The sequence below is a fragment of the Nerophis ophidion genome, linkage group LG15 (genome assembly GCF_033978795.1).
Source record: "Nerophis ophidion isolate RoL-2023_Sa linkage group LG15, RoL_Noph_v1.0, whole genome shotgun sequence".
Taxonomy (NCBI): Eukaryota; Metazoa; Chordata; class Actinopteri; order Syngnathiformes; family Syngnathidae; genus Nerophis; species Nerophis ophidion.
In genome coordinates this window covers 15,131,171-15,158,088 of record NC_084625.1, presented here as the reverse complement: position 1 = coordinate 15,158,088, position 26,918 = coordinate 15,131,171, and the positions used below count along the sequence as shown (strand labels likewise).

The 26,918-nt window shown below is 38.3% G+C and overlaps 1 protein-coding gene across 1 annotated transcript; it reads left to right on the top strand.

The window, feature by feature from the left end:
- Window positions 1–461: 461 nt before the first annotated feature.
- Window positions 462–3,787, top strand: LOC133569906 (probable cyclin-dependent serine/threonine-protein kinase DDB_G0292550). Its single transcript, XM_061922495.1, has 6 exons — window positions 462–478; window positions 694–1,142; window positions 1,265–1,555; window positions 1,660–2,418; window positions 2,493–2,792; window positions 3,222–3,787. Exons 1-6 carry the CDS (start codon window positions 462–464, stop codon window positions 3,785–3,787), a joined length of 2,382 nt encoding a protein of 793 aa, XP_061778479.1.
- Window positions 3,788–26,918: the final 23,131 nt, after the last annotated feature.

The following is a 26,918-nucleotide window of genomic DNA, read 5'->3' as shown; positions in this document are numbered from 1 at the left end:
TTCCTCTGAAAACAAATGGTCTCTCCTCTCGACAATTTAAATCTGCAGGGTTTTTTTTCTTCAAAAAGATGCGACAACAGCGACGGCAACAAGTTAACTGGTCAACAATTAGCCAAAATGTTTTATTTTTTTTTAATAACGGCGTGGCAAAGTGTATTGTTCGGGTCACGACAGAGTCTGTGTTGGAGGCTCATCAAAGTCTTCTCCGCACGCCGTCTCTCATTCATCAGGAATGTCAGACGCACATCAACGTCTCCCCGAGGACCTCATTATCCTCTTAATTCCCAATTATTTCCCCAAACAAATGAGTACACCTGGCACCCCCCCCCCACCCCCCGTACCAACCTGTCAATGACTAACTGTGCCATCCCCTCTTCTGTCGCCAGAGATAAATGGAATGGCAATCAAACACACACACACACACACACACACACACACACACGCTAACAAGTAAAAGCTACATGGCCGCGCAGTCAGGGTAGGGAATTCCAATGATGGATGCACATGCGGTGGCTGCGGAGACCTTGGCAAGATGATCTTCCATGCATTCTGGAACATTCCAAAACGTCTCTCTGCTGTGGAATAAAAGTCGCAGTAATCAAAAACAAGGGAGCCGGGGAGTGCTGGAGTAAAGCTTGTTAGCGAGCAGAAGCAGCAAAAGTAACGACACCGACAGCAGCTGCAGTAAAACAGCAACAGTAACAACGGCGGCGATGATGATAATAAAAACAGCGGCGGCGACGATAACAACAGCGCCAACAACTGCAGCAAAGGAAACAACAGCAGCACCGACAGTAATAAAACCAACAACAACAGCAAAGGAAACAACAGCAGCACCAACAGAAATAAAACCAACAACAGCAGCACCAACAGTAATAAAACCAACAACAGCAGCAAAGGAAACAACAGCAGCACCAACCGTAATAAAACCAACAACATTAGCAATGGAAAATACAGCAGCACCGACAGCAATAAAACCAACAACAGTAGCAGTGCAAACAACAGCAGCACCTACAGTAATAAAACCAACAACAGCAGCAAAGGAAACAACAGCAGCACCAACAATAATCAAACCAACAACAGCAGCAAAGGAAACAACAGCAGCACCACCAATAATAAAACCAACAACAGCAGAACCAACAGTAATAAAACCAACAACAGCAGCAAAGGAAACAACAGCAGCACCAACAATAATAAAAATAAAACAGCAGCAAAAGAAACAACAGCAGCACCAACAGTAATAAAACCAACAACAGCAGCAAAGGAAACAACAGCAGCACCAACCGTAATAAAACCAACAACAGCAGCAAAGGACACAACAGCAGCACCAACAGTAATAAAACCAACAACATTAGCAATGGAAAATACAGCAGCACCGACAGTAATAAAACCAACAACAGTAGCAGTGCAAACAACAGCAGCACCTACAGTAATAAAACCAACAACAGCAGCAAAGGAAACAACAGCAGCACCAACAATAATCAAACCAACAACAGCAGCAAAGGAAACAACAGCAGCACCACCAATAATAAAACCAACAACAGCAGAACCAACAGTAATAAAACTAACAACAGCAGCACCAACAATAATAAAAATAAAACAGCAGCAAAAGAAACAACAGCAGCACCAACAGTAATACAACCAACAACAGCAGCAAAGGAAACAACAGCAGCACCGACAGTAATAAAACCAACAACAGCAGCAAAGGAAACAACAGCAGCACCGACAATAATAAAACCAACAACACCAGCAAAGGAAACAACAGCAGCACTGACAGTAATAAAACCAACAACATCAGCAAAGGAAACAACAGCAGCACCAACAGTCATAAAACCAACAACAGCAGCAAAGGAAACAACAGCAGCACCAACAGTAATAAAACCAACAACAGCAGCAAAGGAAACAACAGCAGCACTAACAGTAATAAAACCAACAACACCAGCAAAGGAAACAACAGCAGCAAAGGAAACAACAGCAGCACCGACAGTAATCAAACCAACAACAGCAGCAAAGGAAACAACAGCAGCACTAACAGTAATAAAACCAACAACAGTAGCAATGGAAACAACAGCAGCACCAACAATAATAAAACCAACAACAGCAGCAAAGGAAACAACAGCAGCACCAACAGTAATAAAACCAACAACACCAGCAAAGGAAACAACAGCAGCACCAACAGTAATAAAACCAACAACAGCAGCAAAGGAAACAACAGCAGCACCGACAGTAATAAAACCAACAACAGCAGCAAAGGAAACAACAGCAGCACCGACAGTAATACAACCAACAACACCAGCAAAGGAAACAACAGCAGCACCAACAGTCATAAAACCAAAAACAGCAGCAAAGGAAACAACAGCACCACCAACAGTAATAAAACCAACAACAGCAGCAAAGGAAACAACAGCACCACCAACAGTAATAAACCAACAACAGCAGCAAAGGAAACAACAGCAGCACCGACAGTAATAAAACCAACAACAGCAGCAAAGGAAACAACAGCAGCACCGACAGTAATAAAACCAACAACAGCAGCAAAGGAAACAACAGCAGCACCGACAGTAATAAAACCAACAACAGCAGCAAAGGAAACAACAGCAGCACCGACAGTAATAAAACCAACAACAGCAGCAAAGGAAACAACAGCAGCACCGACAGTAATAAAACCAACAACAGCAGCAAAGGAAACAACAGCAGCACCGACAGTAATAAAACCAACAACAGCAGCAAAGGAAACAACAGCAGCACCAACAGTAATACAACCAACAACAGCAGCAAAGGAAACAACAGCAGCACCGACTAATAAAACCAACAACAGCAGCAAAGGAAACAACAGCAGCACCAACAGTAATAAAACCAACAACAGCAGCACCAACAGTAATAAAACCAACAACAGCAGCAAAGGACACAACAGCAGCACCAACAGTAATAAAACCAACAACAGCAGCAAAGGACACAACAGCAGCACCAACAGTAATAAAACCAACAACAGTAGCAATGGTAACAACATTTGTAGCAACAACAGCCCCAACAATAACAGAAGCAGCAATAAGGGTTGCAACAATAAGAATAGTAGAAGCAGTAACAGAAATGGCAGCAACAACCGTAGCAGCCGCAACAGCAACAATAAATGCAACAACATAAATAGCAACAGCAGCAACAATAACAACAACAGCGAAGACAACAACAGCATATACTAATTGCTGCAACAATAACAATAGGCAGCATCAGCAACTATAATAACAGCAGCAGCAACAATAGCAAGAACAACAGCAGTAGTAACTATACCAACCGCAGCAGCAATACCAGCAGCAGTAGTAACAGCTGCAGCAACAACAATAGCAGCAGTAGTAACGAGAACAGCAACAACAGCATAAGCAACAAGAACAGCAATAACAATAACAGCAACAACAGCAGCAGCAATGATAACAAGAACAGCAACAACAGCAGCAGCAATGATAACAAGAACAGCAGCAACAGTAACAGCATGAACAGCAATGAAAAGAACAGTGGCAAAAAGAACAGCAGCAACCATTACAACAGGAACAGCAAAAACAAGAACAGGAGCAACAAAAACAGCAGCAGGAACAGCAACAAAAACAGGAACAGTAGCAGCAGAAATAGCAAAAACAGCAACAATAACAAACAACAGCGACAACAACAACAGCAACTAACAGCAGCAACAGTAACAATAGGCAGCAGCAGCAACTATAAAAACAGCAGCGCCAACAAGATGAGCAGCAGCAACAATAAAAAACAGCAACAACAACAGAAGCAGCAACAATAACAGCAGCAACAACAACAGCAACAATAACAATAGGCAGCAGCATTAACTATAACAACAACAGCAACAATAACAGCAATAATAGCAGCGGCAAAAATAACAACAGCAACAACAACAGCAGCAGCAACAATAACAGCAGCCGCATTGACAGAACAGCAACCACAACAGAAGCAACAATAACAACTACAACAGCAACAACAGCAACAACCATAACAGCAGCAGCAGTAACAGCTGGAAGAACAACAATAGCAGCAGCAACACCAACAAGAACAGCAACAACAATAACAGCAACAACTGCAGCAGCAATGATAACCACAAGAACAGCAGCAACTGTAAGAACAACAGCGGCAGCAAAAATACCAACAGGAACAGAAACAAGAAGAAGAAGAACTGTCGCAACAATAACAACAACAACTACAACAACAACAGCAGCAATGCTAACAACTACAACAACAGCAGCAATGCTAACAACAGGAACAGCAAAAATAAGAACAGTAGCAACAATAACAGCAACAGCAAAAATAACAACGGGAACAGTAAAAAATATAACAGTAGCAACAATAACAGCAACAGCAGTAACAAGAACAGCAACCACAGCAGAAGCAACAATAACAGCAACAGCAGTAAAAGCTGCAAAAAAATAATAGCAGCAGCAACACCAACAGGAACAGCAACAACAATAACAGCAACAACTGCAGCAGCAATGATAACCGTAACTACAGCAGCAACAGTAAGAACAACAGTGCCAGCAACAATACCAACAGGAACAGCAACAAAAATAAGAAGAAAAATCGCAACAATAACACCAACAACAACAGCAGCAATGATAACAACAGGAACAACACAAACAAGAACAGTAGCAACAATAACATCAGCAGCAACAATAACAGCAGCAGCAGTAAAATCTGCAAAAAACAATAGCAGCAGCAACACCGACAGGAACAGCAACATCAATAACAGCAACAACTGCAGAAGCAATGATAACTATAACTACAGCACCAACAGTAAGAACAACAGTGGCAGCAAAAATACCAAAAGGAACAGCAACAACAATAAGAAGAACAGTCGCAACAATAACGGAAACAACAACAGCAGAAATGATAACAACAGAAACAACAAAAACAAGAACAGCGGTAACAATAACAGCAGCAGCAACAATAACAATATCTTTAGCAGTAACAATAAAAACAGGAACAGCAAAAACAAGAACAGTAGCAACAATAACAGCAGCAGCAGCAACAAGAACAGCAACAGCAGCAGCAGTAACAGCTGCAAAAAAACAATAGCAACAGCAACACCAACAGGAACAACAACAACAATAACAGCAACAACTGCAGCAGCAATGAAAACCGCAAGAACCGCAGCAACAGTAAGAACAACAACGGCACCAACAATACCAACAGGAACAGCAACAACAATAAGAAGAACAGTCGTAACAATAACAGCAACAACAGCAGTAGCAATAATAACAGTAGCAGCAAAAATAACAACAATAACAGCAGCAGCAACAATAACCACAGGAACAGAAAAAACAATAACAGTAGCAACAATAACAGCAGCAATAGCAGCAACAATAACAACAGGAACAGCAAGAACAAGAACAGTAGCAAAAATAACAGCAGCAGCAGCAAAAATAACAATATCAGCAGCAGGAACAATAACAGGGGCAGCAAAAACAAGAAGAATAGTAACAATACAGCAGCAGCAGCAAAAATAACAACAGTAACAGCAGCAATAAGGTACAATAGCTTTAACAACATTTAAGACAGGCAGCAGCAACAAAACTCAAAAACTATACAACCAGTAAGCCATTAACTAAGAGTCTTCCCTCAATAACCTTAGAATTATTGCTCATTATTACCACTAACTCTGACCCTAACCCTTATATGTTCCCCCAGTGTCCAAATAACTCTAAATAAAGTCGTTTTTACTTTAATAAGAAACTAATTAATGGTGAATATGTTCCCTAAACTAAACTCTTACCATAACGACAAATGAATGATAAACCGCAACTTGCCTATCTGTTTCATCCAGTGCTTCTATGCTTTTATTTCTATTTGTATCTATGTTTTTTTGGTATATATTCTAACTTTCTATTTTTAATTTGTTTGTATATTTTGTAGCACTCTGAGCTTTTAACAAATGTAAAGTGCGTTACAAATGTAGTTCATTATTATTATTATTATTATTTTATTATTATTATTATATAAGTGTTAAAAACCCCCACCTAACATTATGATTTTGTTATGGTTGCTGAGGGAAAGGACGGCAACAGACACAAGGGTGCTATGTACAAAGATATATATATATATATATATATATATATATATAAATATATATATATATATATATATATATATATATATATATATATATATATATATATATATATATATGTATATATATATAAAACAAATCTTTGTACATAGCACCCTTGTGTCTGTTGCCGTCCTTTCCCTCAGCAACCATAACAAAATCATAATGTTGATCATATTTATTATGACTGCATATTATTGTTCAGTAGAAAGGATAATACTATTTCTCAAATATGAAAATATTAATTGCTGTAAAAATGTAATTAAACAATATTTACAGCGTAATAATGCCGCAATAATGTAAGTAAAAATAAACAACTTTGCATCAATAGTAATAGTAGTAATGTGACTGCACTGCATCATACTTGAAACAATACAACTACAAATAAAAAATAATACAGTAAAATGTAATGATTAATGTTAATAATAATTATTATGACTTCACAATATTGTTCAGTAGAATGGATACTAATATTTATTCCCATATGAAAATAACAATAATCATTGCTGTAGTAAAATGTAATGAAATTGCAATATTAATGCCAAAGTAATAATGCTAGTATAACGTAAATAAAAATAACATTTTTGTGAATAACACTGCATTATTTAACAATGAAATATATTTTAAATGTCATATATTAAATAACATTTTACTGCTTTGTATATTTGGCCAGTGAGTGTTGTGTTTCTTGGTAACAATTTTAAAGATATTTGTTAATATTATTATTTTAATTATTTATATATTGACTTACAAATAGTTGAATAGTGACGAGGACGACGCAGGAAGTGGCGTGTCGGCGTAGCGTTGATGGGAACAGATTGTCTCATTTATTAGTCGCTCAGGATTGCAGCGCGCCATTCCATCGCACCTCCCCCCCCCCCTCCTCGATGGCGCCCAGGGACTGGGATCAGACGACGACGTTAGGACTTCATTCCACGCACGTTAAGCGGCGCGTCTTGGTTTTCACGAAGCGGGTGTGGGATTCCGTGAGGAGGCGAGGGGGCGGCTATGTAGGTCAGCTGTCTGGCGCGGAGGCGACGCTCGCGTTCGCCGTTGTTTATGCCTGCGCCTCGCCGCTAATTGCGCGTGAAGCGCCAGGTGACGTGTTGACGCAACGCCAACTTGACTAATTCAATCAGGAAGCGGAGATCTCTCTCACGGCAAAAGTTGCTTTTTTTAGTCAGTATTAGCTCTATTTATTTATATATAAAAACTATAAACGTAAATAAGAAATAATAATATTAATAAACAAGGAAAAGGGAGTATGACGTATCCAAAAGTGTGTGGTGTGACTATGTGTGTGTTACCGGTAGTGTTGAACGAGAGGCGCAGAAGTCCAATTGGAGCGAGGCAAGCTCATAAGCAGGAAGTGGGGGGCAATTGCAAGGCGTCAAGGAAGGCAGAGATCCAAGATGCAGCCAGACAACCAGAGGGAACGCGGGGAGACGGGACACGCTGCTCGTGACGTGGGAACAAAGGCTGGAGGACAGGTAGCTACGTTCTGGCACGGGATAACAGGTTGTGCTGGCTTATGAAGGCAGGTCTCATCATCAGCTTCAGGTGGACTGATTGCAGCCGCCTGGTGCGCTCTTGAAGGTCTACAAATAGATGTAGTAGACATTGAAAGGGTAAAAGAAACCAGATTTTTGGGAGTATTAATGGATGAGTATTAATGGATGATAATAAACATGGAAATTTCGTATAAAAAACATACAACATAAGGTGGCAAAAAACATTTCAATAATGAATAAAGCAAAATACGTCCTGGGCCCCCCAAAAAATCACTTCATATTCTCTGTGCTTAACTGTGCAAGTTTGCACATACACTCCAGACGTGACAAATACACACTCAAAAAACAGACCGCAGACAATTTTAGTGTGATTAAATCACATTGAGAGTGCTAAATGATTATATTAGCATATTCTAATCATCACACTAAAACTGGTATAGCTCGGTTGGTAGAGCGGCTGTGTCAGCAACTTGAGGGTTGCAGGTTCGATTCCCGCTTCCGCCATCCTAGTCACTGCCGTTGTGTCCTTGGGCAAGACACTTTACCCACCTGCTCCCAGTGCCACCCACACTGGTTTAAATGTAACTTAGATATTGGGTTTCACTATGTAAAGCGCTTTGAGTCACTAGAGAAACCACTATATAAATATAATTCACTTCACACTTCACTTCACGTATCCTGCAGGCTGATGACGACAGACCTTGAGACCTCCGATTTCGGGAGGTGGGGGAGCGGGGGGCGTGGCCGTGTGTGGGGAAGGGGGCGTGGTTGGGGGGGTGGTTAAGAGGGGAGGAGTATATTTACAGCTATTGTGTGCGCAGTTGTGCACTGCACTCTCTAAAAGCCGTAGATGTTATAGTCACATATGCATGATTGATTGATTGAAACTTGTATTAGTAGATTGCACAGTACAGTACATATTCTGTACAATTGACCGCTAAATGGTAACACCTGAATACGTTTTTCAACTTATTAATCAATTCATGGTACAAATATATACTATCAGCACAATACAGTCATCCCACAAGTTAAACATCATAGTAGATACATTGAATTATTGGGTTGATATCAGTACTTCAGTCATCAACAATTGCATCAACAGAGAAATGGTCATTGAAACAGTGTAGGTCTTACTTAGTAGGATATGTACAGCGAGCAGAGAACATAGTGAGTTCAGATACCATAAGAACAAGTATGTACATTAGAAATACATTTGATTATTTACATTAGGTTATTTGCAATCCCGGGGAGATGGGATGTGAATGGAGGAGGGCATTAGTAAAGGGTTGAAGTTGTTGTGGTGCATGTACAGTAGATGGCAGTATTTTCCTGTTTAAGAGTGTCGCAACATTGCTGTTTACGGCAGACAAACTGCTTTAAAGTAGACGAAAACGTGACTGCTGTTGTTGTGTGTTGTTACCGCGCTGGGAGGACGTTAATGAAACTGCCCACATAAGAAACCAAGAACATGCCCTCGATCATTCTACAGTTATGACGTCATTGGGCAGACACGCTGTTTATATTGTGGGAAAGCGGACGTGAAAACAGGCTGTCCTCACTCAGGCGTGGCCTCAAGCTCCGTCTGAATTTCGGGAGATTTTCGGGAGAGGCGCTGAACTTCGGGAGTCTCCCGGGAAATCCGGGAGGGTTGGCAAGTATGACGTAGCATGACATTTAAGACACACAATTTTCTGCAGTAGTAGATCAGCTTTGCACGCGCTATCAAGTTTGCACATGTTTTAATACACGCAAACCTTCAGTGGATGAGACCTGAAGGTAATATGAGCTTGCACGTTATAAAATATATTAGAAATCCACGATCGTTGCACAAAGTTTGCTAGTATTTCACCAAACTTTTCCCCCTTAAGATCCAGATGTGATATATAAAAATAATGAACACCTGCATGGATAATGAATTTTTCTAGCAAAGAAAAAAAAAGTTCCCCTGCTGCAAACAAACCTCCCAAAGTTTTGTTTTAGAAGCGTTCTAATGACGGCATTTGAAAGGATTCCGTCTGGCTTTGATGTCTTTTACTTCCAAATCACCTTCCCGGGCTCATGAACATTGGTAAGATGCTCACACTCTGCACACAACTCCCACCTCAAACCAGCGTGGTCTCGATGGAGAGTTCTATCACAAACACACGCACCTTTTCTTCTCATGCACCAATATAATTCCTGTTCTGCCTTGGCCCGCCATGCAGCATTGCATGTTTTCTTAAGAGGCTATACAAATTTTTGGCGCAGATTTTTCAGTTTGCAATTTTTGCTTTAGATAATTTTCCTTATGAAATTAAGGCTTGTAGTTGTGGAATTGTATTTTGAGCCCCCCATTCTAAAACTTGCTTACATTTTTTTATTTATGTGAAATGGCCCGAGTGTGTGAATGTGAGTGTGAACGTTGTCTGTCTATCTGTGTCGGCCCTGCGATGAGGGGGCGACTTGTCCAGGGTGTACTCCGCTTTCCGCCTGATTGTAGCTAAGATAGGCACCAGCGCCCCCCGCGAACCCAAAGGGGATAAGCGGTAGAAAATGGATGGATGTTTCTATATGTTTTTGTTTTGTTTTTTTAACAAACTTAAATGTAATTTACAGATTGTTTTGAAAGAAAATAAATTCACAAGGAATTGTTTGAATATTTTTTTTGGCGCTCATCCGTCAGGACACGCCCAGGAACGCGCCGCGCGTGTCTCCGCCCTGCAGCGGCCGGCAGCTGTAATCATTCACCGACAATCACCACACCTGCCCGTAATGAAGGACCTGCCTTCATAAGCCTGCACAACTTGGCATGCCGGCGCTGGAATATATTCATCTGTACCATCCCTGTGTGTATCCCCGAGTCAAGCTGTGCGTTCTGTGATCCTGGATCTTCCTTGCCTCCCCGGCACTTCATGGTTTTTTCAACTCCTCGCTCGCCCCCGGACAACGACGCCTCACTCCTGCCTCTCGACTACACTTCCGCCCCTGGATAACCCTGCCTGCCTTGCCCTTGTCTGACAGCACCGCGTCTCCAACACTTACGGTAAAACGTTCCAATTAAATACTTCACATAGTCTTACACCATACATACTTTTGTATTTTGGCACACTTTGTTTCCTTAGTTTATCAGTTAGTATTGTTTTATTATTTTTCATATATATATATATATATATGTTGACTATATATGTTAAATATTTGAACCTTAATGGCCCCTGGTGTCAGTCTACTGTCATCTCCCCTTGCAAAACATAACGATACATACATAAAGCACACAATTGTATGTCTTGCCAATAAACCTCCTTTTTGGAACACGAACAAGGAACTAGTTTAAATTGTGTGTTGATATATTAACCATTCATTGGTACATGTGATTGCTATCAGTACTTTCTTACTTTTCTATAATGGTGTTCTATGAAGACGTCTATATGCATATCATATACTTCATATGTATATATATATATATATATATATATATATATATATATATATATATATATATATATATATATGTATATATGTATGTATGTATGTATGTATATATATATATATATATATATATTATTTTTGTGCTTTGATCTAGGGTTTCAGATTGGTGTTTCATTTTGATAGTTTATAAGTATTATAATATATATATATATATATATATATATATATATATATATATATATATATATGTATGTATATATACATTTATTTTGTGGCTTGATCTAGGGTTTTTCAGATTGGTGTTTCATTTTGATACTTTATATATATATATATATATATATATATATATATATATATATATATATATATATACATACACATACATATATATATATATATATATGTATATATATATATATATATATATATACTGTATATATATATAATTTTTTCAATGTATTTGTTTATTTATTTTTTTCACTGTGCTGATGAGCTACTCTATATCGCCAAAAGTATTTGGCCAACCATCCAATGATCAGAATCAGGTGTCCTAACCACTTGGCCCAGCCACAGATGTATAAAATTCTCTGGCTTTCAACACTCCGTGAGTTTTGTGGTCCTCTGTTGTCCTCTGTGTTTTTAAAATTTTGATTTCTATTTACTGTTTTAATTGGTTTTACCCTTTAATTCCGTTTTTAATCCCATTTATTTTATATTGTTTTTATATGGGATTTATATGTATTTTTTATTATTTTTTTATTTAGTCATTGGTGGAGCTCAGGAAAGTATTTAAATATTGTTTTTAATATTGTTGTGCAGTACTTTGGAAATATTTTGTTGTTTAAATATGCTATCTAAATAAAGTGGATTGAATTGGATAAAATCAAGCACTTAGACATGAAAGAATGAGCCGCTCTCAGTGATTTCCAGCGTGGAACTGTCATAGGATGCCACCTGTGCAACAAATCTATAATCTAAAAGTAACTTTCACCAACTCAGAGGCGATGCAGCAACTCGCAATATAGCAGCAAGAGCAAGCTAGCTCTTTGTGATCAATGCACCGCTAAAAATAGTTTGTCTCTGTTAGCACTTATGGAAACAATATCGCTAATACTTGCTTAATATTCAGGTCACAAGATGTAAATAGAGTAGATAAAAAAATAAATGGGTTGTACTTGTATAGCGCTTTTCTACCTTCAAGGTACTCAAAGCGCTTTGACACTACTTATTGCTGGTGTTTTTTTAATTTTTTTTAAAAAGGGATTCATGGGCACAAGTGATGAATTACGCTTTTCCATCTGGCAGGAGTTTGGGTTTGGAGGTTGCCAGGAGAACGCTACATTTCAGACTGCATTGTGCCGAGTATGATATTTGGTGGAAAATGAATTATGGTATGGGGTTGTCAGGAGTTGGGCTTGGACCCTTAGTTCCAGTGAAAGGAACTTTGAATGCTCCAGGATACCAAAACATTTTGGACAATTTCATGCTCCAAACCTTGTGGAAACAGTTGGGAGCGAGCCCCTTCCTCTTCCAACATGACTGTGCACAAAGCAAGGTCCATAAAGACAAGGATAACAGAGTCTGGTGTAGATGAACTTGACTGGCCTGCACAGAGTCCTGACTTCAACCCGATAGAACTCCTTTGGGATGAATTGGAATGGAGATATCAGTGTGTGACCTCAACAATGCGCTTTTGGAAGAATGGTCAAAAATTCCTAATAACCTTGTGGACAGCCTTCCCACAAGAGTTGAAGCTGTAATAGCTGCAAAAGGTGGACTGACATCATATTGTATCATATGGGTTAGGAATGGGATGGCACATCAAGGTTTATATGTGAGTCAAGGCAGGTGGCCAAATACTTTTGGCAATATTGTGTCCGTCTCCTTTTATTATAATGGTTGTCCACACATTAAAAAAAAAAGTTTTTTATTACTTAATTTTCCTATACTGGTCTTTGGTTTAATTTGAATAATTTTCCATTTTGTCTATTTCTTGAAGTTGTTCATGATTTATTTTATCAATTGACCACAGCTGTGCTCATTCAAGTGCTTCACTTCCTGTTAAAAAAATTGCACGCTGACAAAGACCTTGTTGAAACCGGTCTATGTGTTGGTAAGTACCTGTGCAGTTTATATTCAAATGATAAGAAGGACATGGGTGTTGATGGCCTTGCTTTTTTTTTTTCCTTAAGTGCACTTTTTGCCTCTTTATTTTTGTTTTATTACGTTTTTTGGAGAGTGCGTGTTTTTCCTGTATTTTGTATACCGGCAGATATAAACATCTCTAATTTCAACTCCACCCGTTTCTTAACAAAAAACAATAACCCTTCTAATCTTGCGAGCAACATTGCAAAAACTGAAATCTAAGTAAGATTAAATATCTCAAATAAGGGTGATATTTGCTTATTTTTTGTTTGATAAGATAATTCTTCTCACTAAGAAGATTTTATGTTACAGTATTTTGGTCCTAAATTATCCTAAATTATCTCAAAAAGATATTACAGCTTGTTGCTGAGATTTGATGACCTCTATTGAGTAAAACATGCTTGAAACTATAATATCAACTGTTGCAAAGCTGTGTCATCAACACAAGTATAAAGTACTTTTTTTTTAAGTAATTCCTTATTTCAAGCATGAAAAAAAAAAATTCATTACTGACACAATTGTCTCATAATTAAGACAGATGACAGCCAAATGGACTTTGCTGTTTTATTTTCAATGAAACAATAGAAAAAATGTACTCATATAAACAGTTTTACTCATACAGTTCAAATTTAAACATTTAACATGTGACATGTCTAACAATTTTGAACAGAAATAGTTCATGTACATTCAGATGAATTCTTCAAAATTACAATAAAATATTTTTAGGCCGGGGGCTGGGCTGTATATATGCGCACTAATTGACTGAAAGAGCATGCACTTGATGGAAAAATGAATTTTTTAGACCAGGGGTCACCAACGCGGTGCCCGCGGGCACCAGGCAGCCCGTAAGGACCAGATGAGTAGCCCGCTGGCCTGTTCTAAAATAGCTCAAATAGCAGCACTTACCAGTGAGCTTCCTCTATTTTTTAAATTGTATTTATTTACTAGCAAGCTGGTCTTGCTTTGCTCAACATTTTTAATTCTAAGAGAGACAAAACTGAAATATAATTTGAAAATCCAAGAAAATATTTTAAGACTTGGTGTTCACTTGTTTAAATACATTATTTTTATTTTTTTTTACTTTGCTTCTTATAACTTTCAGAAAGACAATTTTAGAGAAAAAAAATACAACCTTAAAAATGATTTTAGGATTTTTAAACACCTATACCTTTTTAAATTCCTTCCTCTTCTTTCCTGAAAATGTAAATCAATGTTCAAGTAAATTTATTTTTTTTATTGGAAAGAATAATAAATACATTTTAATTTAATTCTTCATTTTAGCTTCTGTTTTTTCGATGAATATTTTTGAAATATTTCTTCAAACTTATGATTAAAATTCAAAAAAATATTCTGACAAATCTAGAAAATCTGTAGAATCACATTTAAATCTTATTTCAAAGTCTTTTTAATTTCTTTGAAAAATGTTGTTCTGGAAAATCGAGAATGATTTGTCTTTGTTAGAAATATAGCTTGGTCCAATTTGTTATATATTCTAACAAAGTGCAGATTGGATTTCAACCTATTTAAAACATGTCATCAAAATTCTAAAAGTAATCTTTAATCAGGAAAAATTACTAATGATGTTCCATAAATTATTTTTTTATATTTTTCAAAAAGATTCGAATTAGCTAGTTTTGTCTTATTTTTTTCGGTTGAAATTTAAATTTTAAAGAGTCGAAAAAGTTTCAAAATGTAATTTTAAATTTTTTCCCTGTTTTCTCCTCTTTTAAACCGTTCAATTAAGTGTTTTTTTCATCATTTCCTCTCTACAAAAAACCTTCCGTAAAAGGAAAAAAATATATACGACGGAATGACGGACAGAAATACCTATTTATATATATATATATATTTATTTATTTATTAAAGGTAAAATGAGCATATTGGTTATTTCTGGCAATTTATTTAAGTGTCTATCAAACTGGTAGCCCTTCGCATTAATCAGTACCCAAGAAGTAGCTCTTGGTTTCAAAAAGGTTGGTGACCCCTGTTTTAGACCATATAATTTACCTGAGCGGATAGGAGACTAGGAGAGTAACAAGCGGTTGCCCTGTTGTCTTTCCGAACAATAAATTTGTTTTTATTATAAGTAAATGTAATGCCAAGCGCACACCATTATGTCAAGATAATGGCCACATGCGGCCCGTTAAGCTTTTCTATCTGGCCTTAACGGACATTCCCAAAAACAGATTTTTTTAGCTTTTAGATGTTTAAGATGTAAAATGTAGCTGCCATTATTCTGTGCAGTGATGTTTTCTAACGACCGTAGGTCTTGACCTATACAAAGTATTTCGATAGTTGGAATCTGCGCTTTTGGATGATATACTAGTTACCATGGTAATCTAATTAGTTACTATGGTCATTTAATTAGTTACTATGGTCATCTAATTAGTTACTATGGTCATCTAATTAGTTACCATGGTAATCTAAATAGTTACTATGGTCATTTAATTAGTTACTATGGTCATCTAATTAGTTACTATGGTCATTTAATTAGTTACTATGGTCATCTAATTAGTTACCATGGTAATCTAATTAGTTACTATGGTCATTTAAGTAGTTACTATGGTCATCTAATTAGTGACCTTGGTAATCTAATTATTTACTATGGTCATCTAATTAGTTACCATGGTAATATGAGTTACTATGGTCATCTAATTAGTTACCATGGTCATTTAATTAGTTACTATGGTCATCTAATTAGTTACCATGGTAATGTAATTAGTTGCTGTGGTCAATTAATTACTATGGTCATCTAATTAGTTACCATGGTAATCTAATTAGTTACTATGGTCATTTAATTAGTTACTATGGTCATCTAATTAGTTACCATGGTCATCTAATTAGTTACTATGGTCATCTAATTAGTTATCATGGTAATCTAATTAGTTACTATGGTCATCTAATTAGTTACTATGGTCATCTAATTAGTTACCATGGTCATTTAATTAGTTACTATGGTCATCTAATTAGTTACTATGGTCATCTAATTAATGACCATGGTAATCTAATTAGTTACCATGGTGATCTAATTAGTTACTATTGTCATTTAATTAGTTACAATGGTCATCTAATTAGTTACCATGGTAATCTAATTAGTTACTATGGTCATGTAATTAGTTACCATTGTAATGTAATTAGTTACTATGGTCATCTAGTTACTATGGTCATCTGATTAGTTACCATGTTCATCTAATTAGTTACCATGGTCATCTGATTAGTTACTATGGTCATCTAACTACCATGGTAATCTAATTAGTTACTATGGTCATGTAATTAGTTACTATGGTCATCTAATTAGTTACCATGGTAATCTAATTCGTTACTATGGTCATTTAATTAGTTACTATGGTCATCTAATTAGTTACCATGGTCATCTAATTAGTTACCATGGTCATTTAATTAGTTACTATGATCATTTAATTAGTTACTATGGTCATCTAATTAGTTACTATGGTCATCTAATTAGTTACCATGGTCATCTAATTAGTTACCATCGTCATCTAATTAGTTACTATGGTAATCGACGTCACAGCAGCTCAGACGAGGCACCAAGCAGTGTGGGTGGGAAGAGTTTCCACAGACACGGAAGGAGATTTTCACAACAAAGTTCTAAAGCTCAGTGATATATCAGATAATAGGTGGGTTTGTTTTGTACCCTTCGCGTTCATATTTCACTGTTTGTTGCATTTCACTTGGTTGTAAAACATGTCGATCAAAACATGGTGTGACATTCATATTTTGTCAATATTCAGTGTTTTTTCTTTCATAGAAAAATGTAAAATTCCATTACGTTTTTTTTTTTTTAAGGCGGTCTGTCATAAAGTTTTTTTACCATTCAATCAGACTGGGGAGAGGCGGAGCCGGCAGTGAGGCAGGGCACGCCGAAGGCTGGCCCACATGGGCGCTCTCAGTCTCTCTTAGTGTCAGCTTCCCTCTAGATCAGGGGTGTCAAACTCAAATACAGAGTGGGCCAAAATATTAAACGGAACTAAGCCGCGGGCCAAGGTTGAACAAATTAACCTTTTAATAGGGACCCAAACAAGTTTTGCATTAAATATTGAACAAGCAAGGCTTATATAACTTTAGTGACATGCAAAATACAGTTTCAAATAATAATAATAATAATAATTAAAAAAATATCAATGGCATATCAAATAAAATGTAAATAAAAATTGTATGCCTTTTTTTCTATTTGCAATCTTCTGAGGTAAATATCAATTGTTTTCCACAGGCTAATAATACATTTGAAAATAAAATAACAATAATGAATGAACCCAAACATTCAAGCCTTGAAGTAGCAAGAGAAAATGCATGAATAAAACGTTAATTATTGGTCAGTTTGCTGGAAGTTTCCCGGAAGACTTAGTGCTGCAAGGGTTTCTGGGTATTTTTTCTGTTGCGTTACGGTGTGGATGTTCACCCGAAATGTGTTCGTCATTCTTGTTTGGTGTGGGTTCACAGTGTGGCGCATAATTGTAACAGTGCTAAAGTTGTTTATACGGCCACCCTCAGTGTGACCTGTATGGCTGTTGACCAAGTATGGCTTGCATTCACTTGTGCGTGTGTGTGTGTGTGTGTGTGTAAAAACCACAAATATTATGTGACACGCTGTTAGTTTGGAGGAAAAGCGGACGTGACGACAGGTTGCAGAGAACGCCAAAGGCAGTGCCTTAAATGCACGCCCCCAATATAGTTGTCCAGGTGGAAATCGGTAGAAATTCGGGAGAATGGTTACCCCGGGAGATTTTCGGGAGGGGCACTGAAGTTCGGGAGTCTACCGGGAAAATTGGGAGGTTTGGCAAGTATGAGTATTAGCGGTGAATGCGGTGTTACAGCTGCACCGACGCTGTATAACACCGGCGGGCCAGCTCTAATGCTAAATTGATATTGCCTCAAGGGCCAAATTAAATTACACGGCGGGCCAGATTTGGGCCCGCGGGCCAGAGTTTGACACCCATGCTCTAGATCCTTCTCGTCTCTCCGCCTCTCTCCCTGACGTTCACGGCTGTCGGCCTTTTATACATTGCAAGAGGATTACTCAATTGTCCCCAGGTGGGCGATCCACGCACCTGATCTAGATTGCGGCGTCGTTCCCAGCTCGCTCGCCGTCCACGCCTCCTCGCCGTCCACGCCTCCTCGCCGCCATCTCCGTCATGCCCTGCCTTGCTGTCAGACTGCCGGCCACACCTCCTCGCCGCCATCTTAGGCTGGGCTAAGGTGTGCCCTCCCTCGCTGTCAGACTGCCGGCTCCGCCTCTCCACACAGACATTATTGTGAGGTTTTGTATTAATGTTCGAAGACACATTTTTTTTCTCTAAATGTGTCCCCCGAGTCAAAATAATTGCCCAGGACTGCACTAGCATGTACTTAATTTAAGAATATTTTTCAACATTGAGCAAAAAGGTCTCAATATCTTTTTTTTTTCAACCAAGAAAAGTGCACTTGTTATTAGTGAGAATATACTTATTTGAAGGTATTTTTGGGTTCATTGAGGTTAAATAATGTTACTCGTGTTGGTTTTGCCAAATTGTCTTGTTCTATTGGGGCGGTTTAGCTCGGTTGGTAGAGTGGCCGTGCCAGCAACTTGAGGGTTGCAGGTTCGATTCCCGCTTCCGCCATCCTAGTCACTGCCGTTGTGTCCTTGGGCAAGACACTTTACCCACCTGCTCCCAGTGCCACCCACACTGGTTTGAATGTCACTTAGATATTGGGCTTCACTATGTAAAGCGCTTTGAGTCACTAGAGAAAAAGCGCTATATAATATAATTCACAATTCACTTCACTTATTGGCAGATAATTTTAGTTCAAATAAAGTACCCCTTTTCTTGTTTTTGAACACTGACTTTTTGCGGTGCAACTTCTTGGAAAACACGGCATGGCCCACCAGGGCCTTCTGCCGGAATGAGATCTTTATTTCAAGGAGTGACGGCTCTAATCCGCCGTAAACCTCTCCCGGTGTCGAGCGCTTATCTCCTGGTTCACTTCTCACACACAACCCGGGCGGAAACTTAACACGGCTTTTTAATTAATTTGCATTCAAGTGCTTCCCGGCCGAAACTTGTGTCCCGGCATGCTTCGTTAGTGAACAAGTGACTATTTGAAGGCCCAGTGTACAGCCGACAATATGATTTGCCTGAGAAGCTGGACAGGACAAAAAATAAATAAATACAAAAAATAAAAATGAATTCAAAGTGAGGAAATGATGGCGTCGCCACTATTGAGGGGTCAGGTCGCATCCAATAAAGTCTTATTTGTGTTAAAATTCCATCCATCCATCCATTTTCTCCAACTAAATCATATTCTATCCCTGCAGACTTGTATTAACTTTTCCCTTACAGCGGGGTCGGAATGCGGCTCTTTAGCCCCGCCTTAGTGTCTCTCTGGAGCTTTTTCAAAACTGTATGAAAAATGGAAAAACATGAGGGGGTAAAAGACATATTTTTTGTTTAAATATGGTTTCTGTAGGAGGACAAACGTGACACAAACCTCCAAAATTTTTATAAAGCACACTGTTTGTATTAAACATGCTTTACTGATTCGAGTATTTGGCGAGCGCCGTTTTGTCCTACTTATTTTGGCGGTCCTAGAACTCACCCAAGTTTGTTTACATCAGGGGTGTCCAAAGTGCAGCCATGGGGTCATTTTTTTTAACAGCCTCAGGGTACATTTTAAGAATACAATTGGAAAAAAATTAAAAACATAACAAAGTGGTAAAAAAGAGCAAACAGGTGAAATGTAACAATAAGTTGTTGCAATGCTTATTATAACACAAAGTTGCCATGCAGGCTGTTTCTTTCTTTAAAAAATAATAATGAATCAAACTCAATGTCATTTTGAATTATTGACCTATTCAAGGCTTCGATTACGTCACATTAAATATTCCACTTTAAAATGTTTTTTAGGGAAAATGTTGCATATTTTGTGTTTTGACATATAAAAAACTGAACTGTTTTTTTTAAAGAAGGGCCTAAAAAAACAAACAAAAAACATAAACAATCCAATCCACTTTATTTTTATAGCACATTTAAACAATAACGTTTCCAAAGTGCTGCACAGCCATGTTAAAAACAATATTAAAAAACAATATTATGCTCCACCAATGACTGAATAAAAACAAGAACAATAAAACTTAAAATTGACGGATATATCTGAAGGTAATCTCGAGATTATTGTGCTAAAAGTAAACAGTAAAAAAAAAAGTATAATTTAATTTTTTTAACACTTTAATAAGTAGGACACTTTTTGATCTCCAGTTATTTTAGTGTGATTTGTTTTTAAGTGTCATAGCTCAAAAAATAATAATGAATAAAAATCCAAAATTAAAGCTCTGTCACGCCAAATTTCTTCCCCCTACAAAAACGCCCCCCCCCTCCCCATTTACTTCCGGGATCATGATTAATAGACGTTTTTTTTAACACTATATTATAAAAATATAACGCTATATTATAAAAATACAGACGTTTTGTTAACGTTATATTATAAAATAAAATTAAAAAAAACAATTTACAAACACAAGCTACGGGATGATTTAAGAGGAAACGTGAGGAAACGTAACCCCGGAAGTAAATGCGTCATCCCATAGCTTGTGTTTGTAAATTGTTTTTTTAATTTTATTTTTAAAATATAGCGTTAACAAAACGTCTGTATTTTTATAATATAGTGTAATATTTTCATAGCGTTAATAAAATGTCTGTATTAATCATGACTCCGGAAGTAAATGGGTGGAAGGTTTTTGTTGGGGGGAAGAAATTTGGCGTGACAGCTCCAATTATTATATAATCTCAAATATTCCACCGAAAAAGCTATTGGGTGAAAATATTGCATTTTTTATTTATTATTATTTTTTTTTTCATAATGTTGATCTAGAGATTTAAAACTTGAATAATAATGAAAATATTTAATACTGAATAGTGACACATTTTAAATATTTTTTTGGACCAAAACCCTTTGGGGTCTTGGGATCATAACTGAGTGGAGGCCTAAATGTATATTTTTTTATACATGTATTGTTTTTTAAAATAAATAATATGAAAATGGCCGCCGTTTGCTTTGATTTTTCCGTGTGCGGCCCTCAGTGGAAAAAGTTTGGACACCCTTGGTTTAAACGTATAACTTTCAAGGACGTGTTTTATGCCACTTCTTTTTCTGTCTCATTTTGTCCACCAAACTTTTAACCTTGTGCATGAATACACAAAGGTGAGTTTTGTTGATGTTATTGACTTGTGTGGAGTGCTAATCAGACATATTTGGTCACTGCATGACTGCAAGCTAATCGATGCTAACATGCTATTTAGGCTAGCTGTATGTACATATTGCATCATTATGCCTCATTTGTAGCTATATTTGAGCTCATTTGGTTTCCTTTAAGTCCTCTTAATTCAATTTATACCTCATGACACACTATCTGTATGTAATATGGCTTTTAACTTTTTGTGGCTCCAGACATATTTGTTTTTGTATTTAATATGGCTCTTTCAACATTTTTGGTTGCCGACCCCTGTCCTACAGGAACAAAATTAAGCATTCCAGCCTATTTTGTTCCCCCCCCTTGCAACTCCAACAAGGTGTTATTTTTGCTGAGAAATTTCGATAATAAAATGATACCCCCCCCAAAATGAATGAAAAATAAAATAAAATTAAGACATAAGCTTGGGAGCTTCTCCTTGAGTTTACCCTGACAATGCCATGGCGACAAAGGCAAAAAAATAAATAAAAATAAATGCAGTCAGACGATAACGAGCGAGGGGGGAAAAAAGTCGGAAATTTTGAAATATTCATCATTCTGCCTTTTAGTCTTCCTGGAGACTGGCGTCGGCGTTTCTGGGAGAAAAGACCGAACTGGGCGGAGCCAAGTCAACTTTTGCCTGGCGGACGCCGCTGATGGTCTTCGTTCTGTCAGGTGAGCTGATGAACTTTCTATAGCGTCGTTCCGGGATAATTAATTTGGTTCGAGGGGCCATCATTCTAGAACGCTAAGAACTACAGATGTCCGATACTGGCTTTTTTGCCGATATTCAGATATTGTCCAACTCTTAATTACTGATTCCGATATAAACCGATACCGATGCATACAGTCGTGGAATTAACACATTATTATACCTAATTGTGTCGTGATGGATGCATTAAACTATTAAAGGTTTTCCACCATAACTCAAGTTATGGAAAAAAATGCCAACATGGCACTGCCATATTTATTATTGAAGTCACAAAGTGCTTTATTATTTTTTTAACATGCTTCAAAACAGCAGCTTGGAATTTGGGACGTGCTCTCCCTGAGAGAGCATGAGGAGATTGAGGTGGAGGGGTAGCGGGGGGTTGTATATTCTAGCATCTCGGAAGAGTTAGTGCTGCACGGGTTTCTGGGTGTTTGTCCTGTTGTGTTACGGTGCGGATGTTCTTCCGAAATGTGTTTGTCATTCTTGTTTGGTGTGGGTTCACAGTGTGGCGCATATTTGTAACAGTGTTAAAGTTGTTTATATGGCCACCCTAAGTGTGACCTGTATGGCTGTTGACCAAGTATGCCAAGGATTCACTTGCGTCTGTGAAAATCCATAGATGAAAGCAGTGCCTTTAAGGTTTATTGGCGCTATGTACTTCTCCCTACGTCCGTGAACCACTCCGTAAAGCTGCGTTTTTAAAAAGTCATACATTTAATTTTTTGAGACAGATACCGATAATTTCCGATATAAAATTTTAAAGCATTTATCGGCCAATGATATCTGCAGCCCGATATTATCGTACATCTCTACTAAGAACGTTGGTATGTTCCTGAGAATATCGGGATGACAGAGTATTTGTGGTATACTTGGTTACAAATTTCGTAGTTAGGGTTGTACGGTCTACTGGTATTAGTAAAGAACCACAATACTAATTAATCACTTACTATAGTGTCGGTTCTGGATAACTATATTGGTTCTCGGGGCCATCATTCTAGAACGCTAAGAACGTTGGTATGTTCCTGAGAACATAGGGACGACAGGGGATTTTTGGTCTACTTAGTTACGAATTTCGAGGGGAAACATTGCCTTATCTCTGTTGTTTTTAAGGACCTACTGCAGAAAAAGCTATTCAAAGATAATTTTTATCTGTTTCTCTTAACCATAGGGCCGTGAGCGCCCTCTGTAGGGCCGCCAAAAAATATCTGTTTCTCAGCTGTGGTCCGTATGGGCCGCAGGGGTACTCGGTTGTAATTAGGGTTGTACGGTCTACTGGTATTAGTATAGTACCACGATACTAATGAATCACTTTCTATAGTGTCAGTCTTGGATAACAAAATTGGTTCCAGGGGCCATCATTCTAGAACGCTAAGAACGTTGGTATGTTTCTGAGAACATAGGGACGACAGGGGATTTTTGGTCTACTTAGTTACGAATTTCGAGGGGAAACATTGCCTTATCTCTGTTGTTTTTAAGGACCTACTGCAGAAAAAGCTATTCAATGATCATCTTTATGTTTTTCTTAACCATAGGGCCGTGAGCGCCCTCTGTAGGGCCGCCAAAAAATATCTGTTTCTCAGCTGTGGTCCGTATGGGCCGCAGGGGTACTCGGTTGTAATTAGGGTTGTACGGTCTACTGGTATTAGTATGGTACCACAATACTAATGAATCACTTTCTATAGTGTCGGTCCAGGATAACTAAATTGGTTCTAGGGGCCATCATTCTAGAACGCTAAGTACGCTAAGAACGTTGGTATGTTCCTGAGAACATAGGGACGACGGGGGATTTTTGGTCTCCTTAGTTACGAATTTCGAGGGGAAACATTACCTTATCTCTGTTGATTTTTAAGGACCTACTGCCAAAAAGCTATTCTAAGATAATCTTTATCCGTTTTTCTTAACCATAGGGCTGTGAGCGCCCTCTGTAGGGCCACCAAAAAATGTCTGTTTCTCAGCTGTGGTCCCTATGGGCCGCAGGGGTACTCGGTTGTAATTAGGGTTGTACGGTCTACTGGTATTAGTATAGTACCACGATACTAATGAATCACTTTCTATAGTGTCAGTCTTGGATAACTAAATTGGTTCCAGGGGCCATCATTCTAGAATGCTAAGAACGTTGGTATGTTTCTGAGAACATAGGGACGACAGGGGATTTTTGGTCTACTTAGTTACGAATTTCGAGGGGAAACATTGCCTTGTCTCTGTTGTTTTTAAGGACCTACTGCAGAAAAAGCTATTCAAAGATAATTTTTATCTGTTTCTCTTAACCATAGGGCCGCCAAAAAATATCTGTTTCTCAGCTGTGGTCCGTATGGGCCGCAGGGGTACTCGGTTGTAATTAGGGTTGTACGGTCTACTGGTATTAGTATGGTACCACAATACTAATGAATCACTTTCTATAGTGTCGGTCCAGGATAACTAAATTGGTTCTAGGGGCCATCATTCTAGAACGCTAAGTACGCTAAGAACATTTGTATGTTCCTGAGAACATAGGAACGACGGGGGATTTTTGGTCTCCTTAGTTACGCATTTCGAGGGGAAACATTACCTTATCTCTGTTGATTTTTAAGAACCTACTGCCAAAAAGCTATTCTAATATCATCTTTATCCGTTTTTCTTAACCATAGGGCTGTGAGCACCCTTTGTAGGGCCGCCAAAAAATATTTGTTTTTCAGCTGTGGTCCCTATGGGCCGCAGGGGTACTCTGTTGTAATTAGGGTTGTACGGTCTACTGGTATTAGTACAGTACCACGATACTAATGAATCACTTTCTATTGTGTCCGTCCAGTATAACTAAATTGGTTCTAGAGGCCATCATTCTAGAACGCTAAGAACGTTGGTGTGTTCCTGAGAACATAGGGACGAAGGGGGATTTTTTGTCTCCTTAGTTAAGAATTTTGAGGGGAAACCTTACCTTATCTCTGTTGATTTTAAAGGACCTACTGCCAAAAAGCTATTCTAAGATAATCTTTATCCGTTTTTCTTAACCATAGGGCCGCCAAAAAATATCTGTTTCTCAGCTGTGGTCCGTATGGGCCGCAGGGGTACTCGGTTGTAATTAGGGTTGTACGGTCTACTGGTATTAGTACAGTACTACGATACTAACAAATCACTTACTATAGTGTCGGTCCTGGGTAACTAAATTGGTTCTAGGGGCCATCATTATAGAACGCTAAGAACGTTGGTATGTTCCTGAGAACATAGGGACGACAGGGGTTTTTGGTCTACTTAGTTACGAATTTCGAGGGGAAACATTGCCTTGTCTCTTTTGTTTTTAAGGACCTACTGCAGAAAAAGCTATTCAAAGATAATCTTTATCTCTTTTTCTTAACCATAGGGCCGTGAGCGCCCTCTGTAGGGCCGCCAAAAAATATCTGTTTCTCAGCTGTGGTCCGTATGGGCCGCAGGGGTACTCGGTTGTAATTAGGGTTGTATGATCTACCGGTATTAGTACAGTACCACGATACTAATGAATCACTTTCTATTGTGTCCGTCCAGTACAACTAAATTGGTTCTAGGGGCCATCATTCTAGAACGCTAAGAACGTTGGTATGTTCCTGCGAACATAGGGACGACAGGGGATTTTTGGTCTACTTAGTTACGAATATTGAGGGGAAACATTGCCTTATCTCTGTTGTTTTTAAGGACCTACTGCAGAAAAAGCTATCCAAAGATAATCTTTATCCGTTTTTCTTAACCATAGGGCCGTGAGCTGTGGGCCGCAGTGGTATTCTGTTGTAATTAGGGTTGTACGGTCTACTGGTATTAGTATAGTACCACGATACTAACGAATCACTTACTATAGTGTCGGTCCTGGATAACTAAATTGGTTCTAAGGGCCATTATTCTAGAACGCTAAGAACGTTGGTATGTTCCTGAGAACATAGGGATGGCAGGGGATTTTTGGTCTACTTAGTTACGATTTTCGAGGGGAAACATTGCTTTATCTCTGTTGATTTTGAGGACCTACTGCCGAAAAGCTATTCAAAGATAATCCGTATCCGTTTTTCTCAACCATAGGGCTGTGAGCGCCTTCTGTAGGGCCGCCAAAAAATATCTGTTTCTCTTTATTGTTTTGTAAAAGAGTGATTGGAATACATACTTGTCTGTCAGAAAAAAACATTCATGAAGTTTGGTTCTTTCATGAATTTATTATGGGTCTACAGAAAATGTGACCAAATCTGCTGGGTCAAAAGTATACATACAGCAATGTTAATATTTGCTTACATGTCCCTTGGCAAGTTTCACTGCAATAAGGCGCTTTTGGTAGCCATCCACAAGCTTCTGGTTGAATTTTTGACCACACCTCTTGACATAATTGGTGCAGTTCAGCTAAATGTATTGGTTTTCTGACATGGACTTGTTTCTTCAGCATTGTCCACACAATTAAGTCAGGACTTTGGAAAGGCCATTCTAAAACCTTAACTCTATCCTGATTTAGCCATTCCTTTACCACTTTTAACGTGTGTTTGGGGTCTTTGTCCTGTTGGAACACCCAACTGCGCCCAAGATCCAACCGCCGGGGTGATTATTTTAGGTTGTCCTGAAGAATTTGGAGGTAATCCACCTTTTTCATTGTCTCATTTATTCTCTTTAACGCACCAGTTCCATTGGCAGCAAAGCAGCCCCGGAGCATAATACTACCACCATCATGCTTGACGGTAGGTATGGTGTACTTGGGATTAAAGGCCTCACATTTTCTCCTCCAATCATATTGCTGGGTATTGTGGCCAAACAGCTCAATTTTGTTTCATCAGACATCACATGGACAAAAATAAGACCTTCTGGAAGGAAAGTTCTGTGGTCAGATGAAACAAAAAT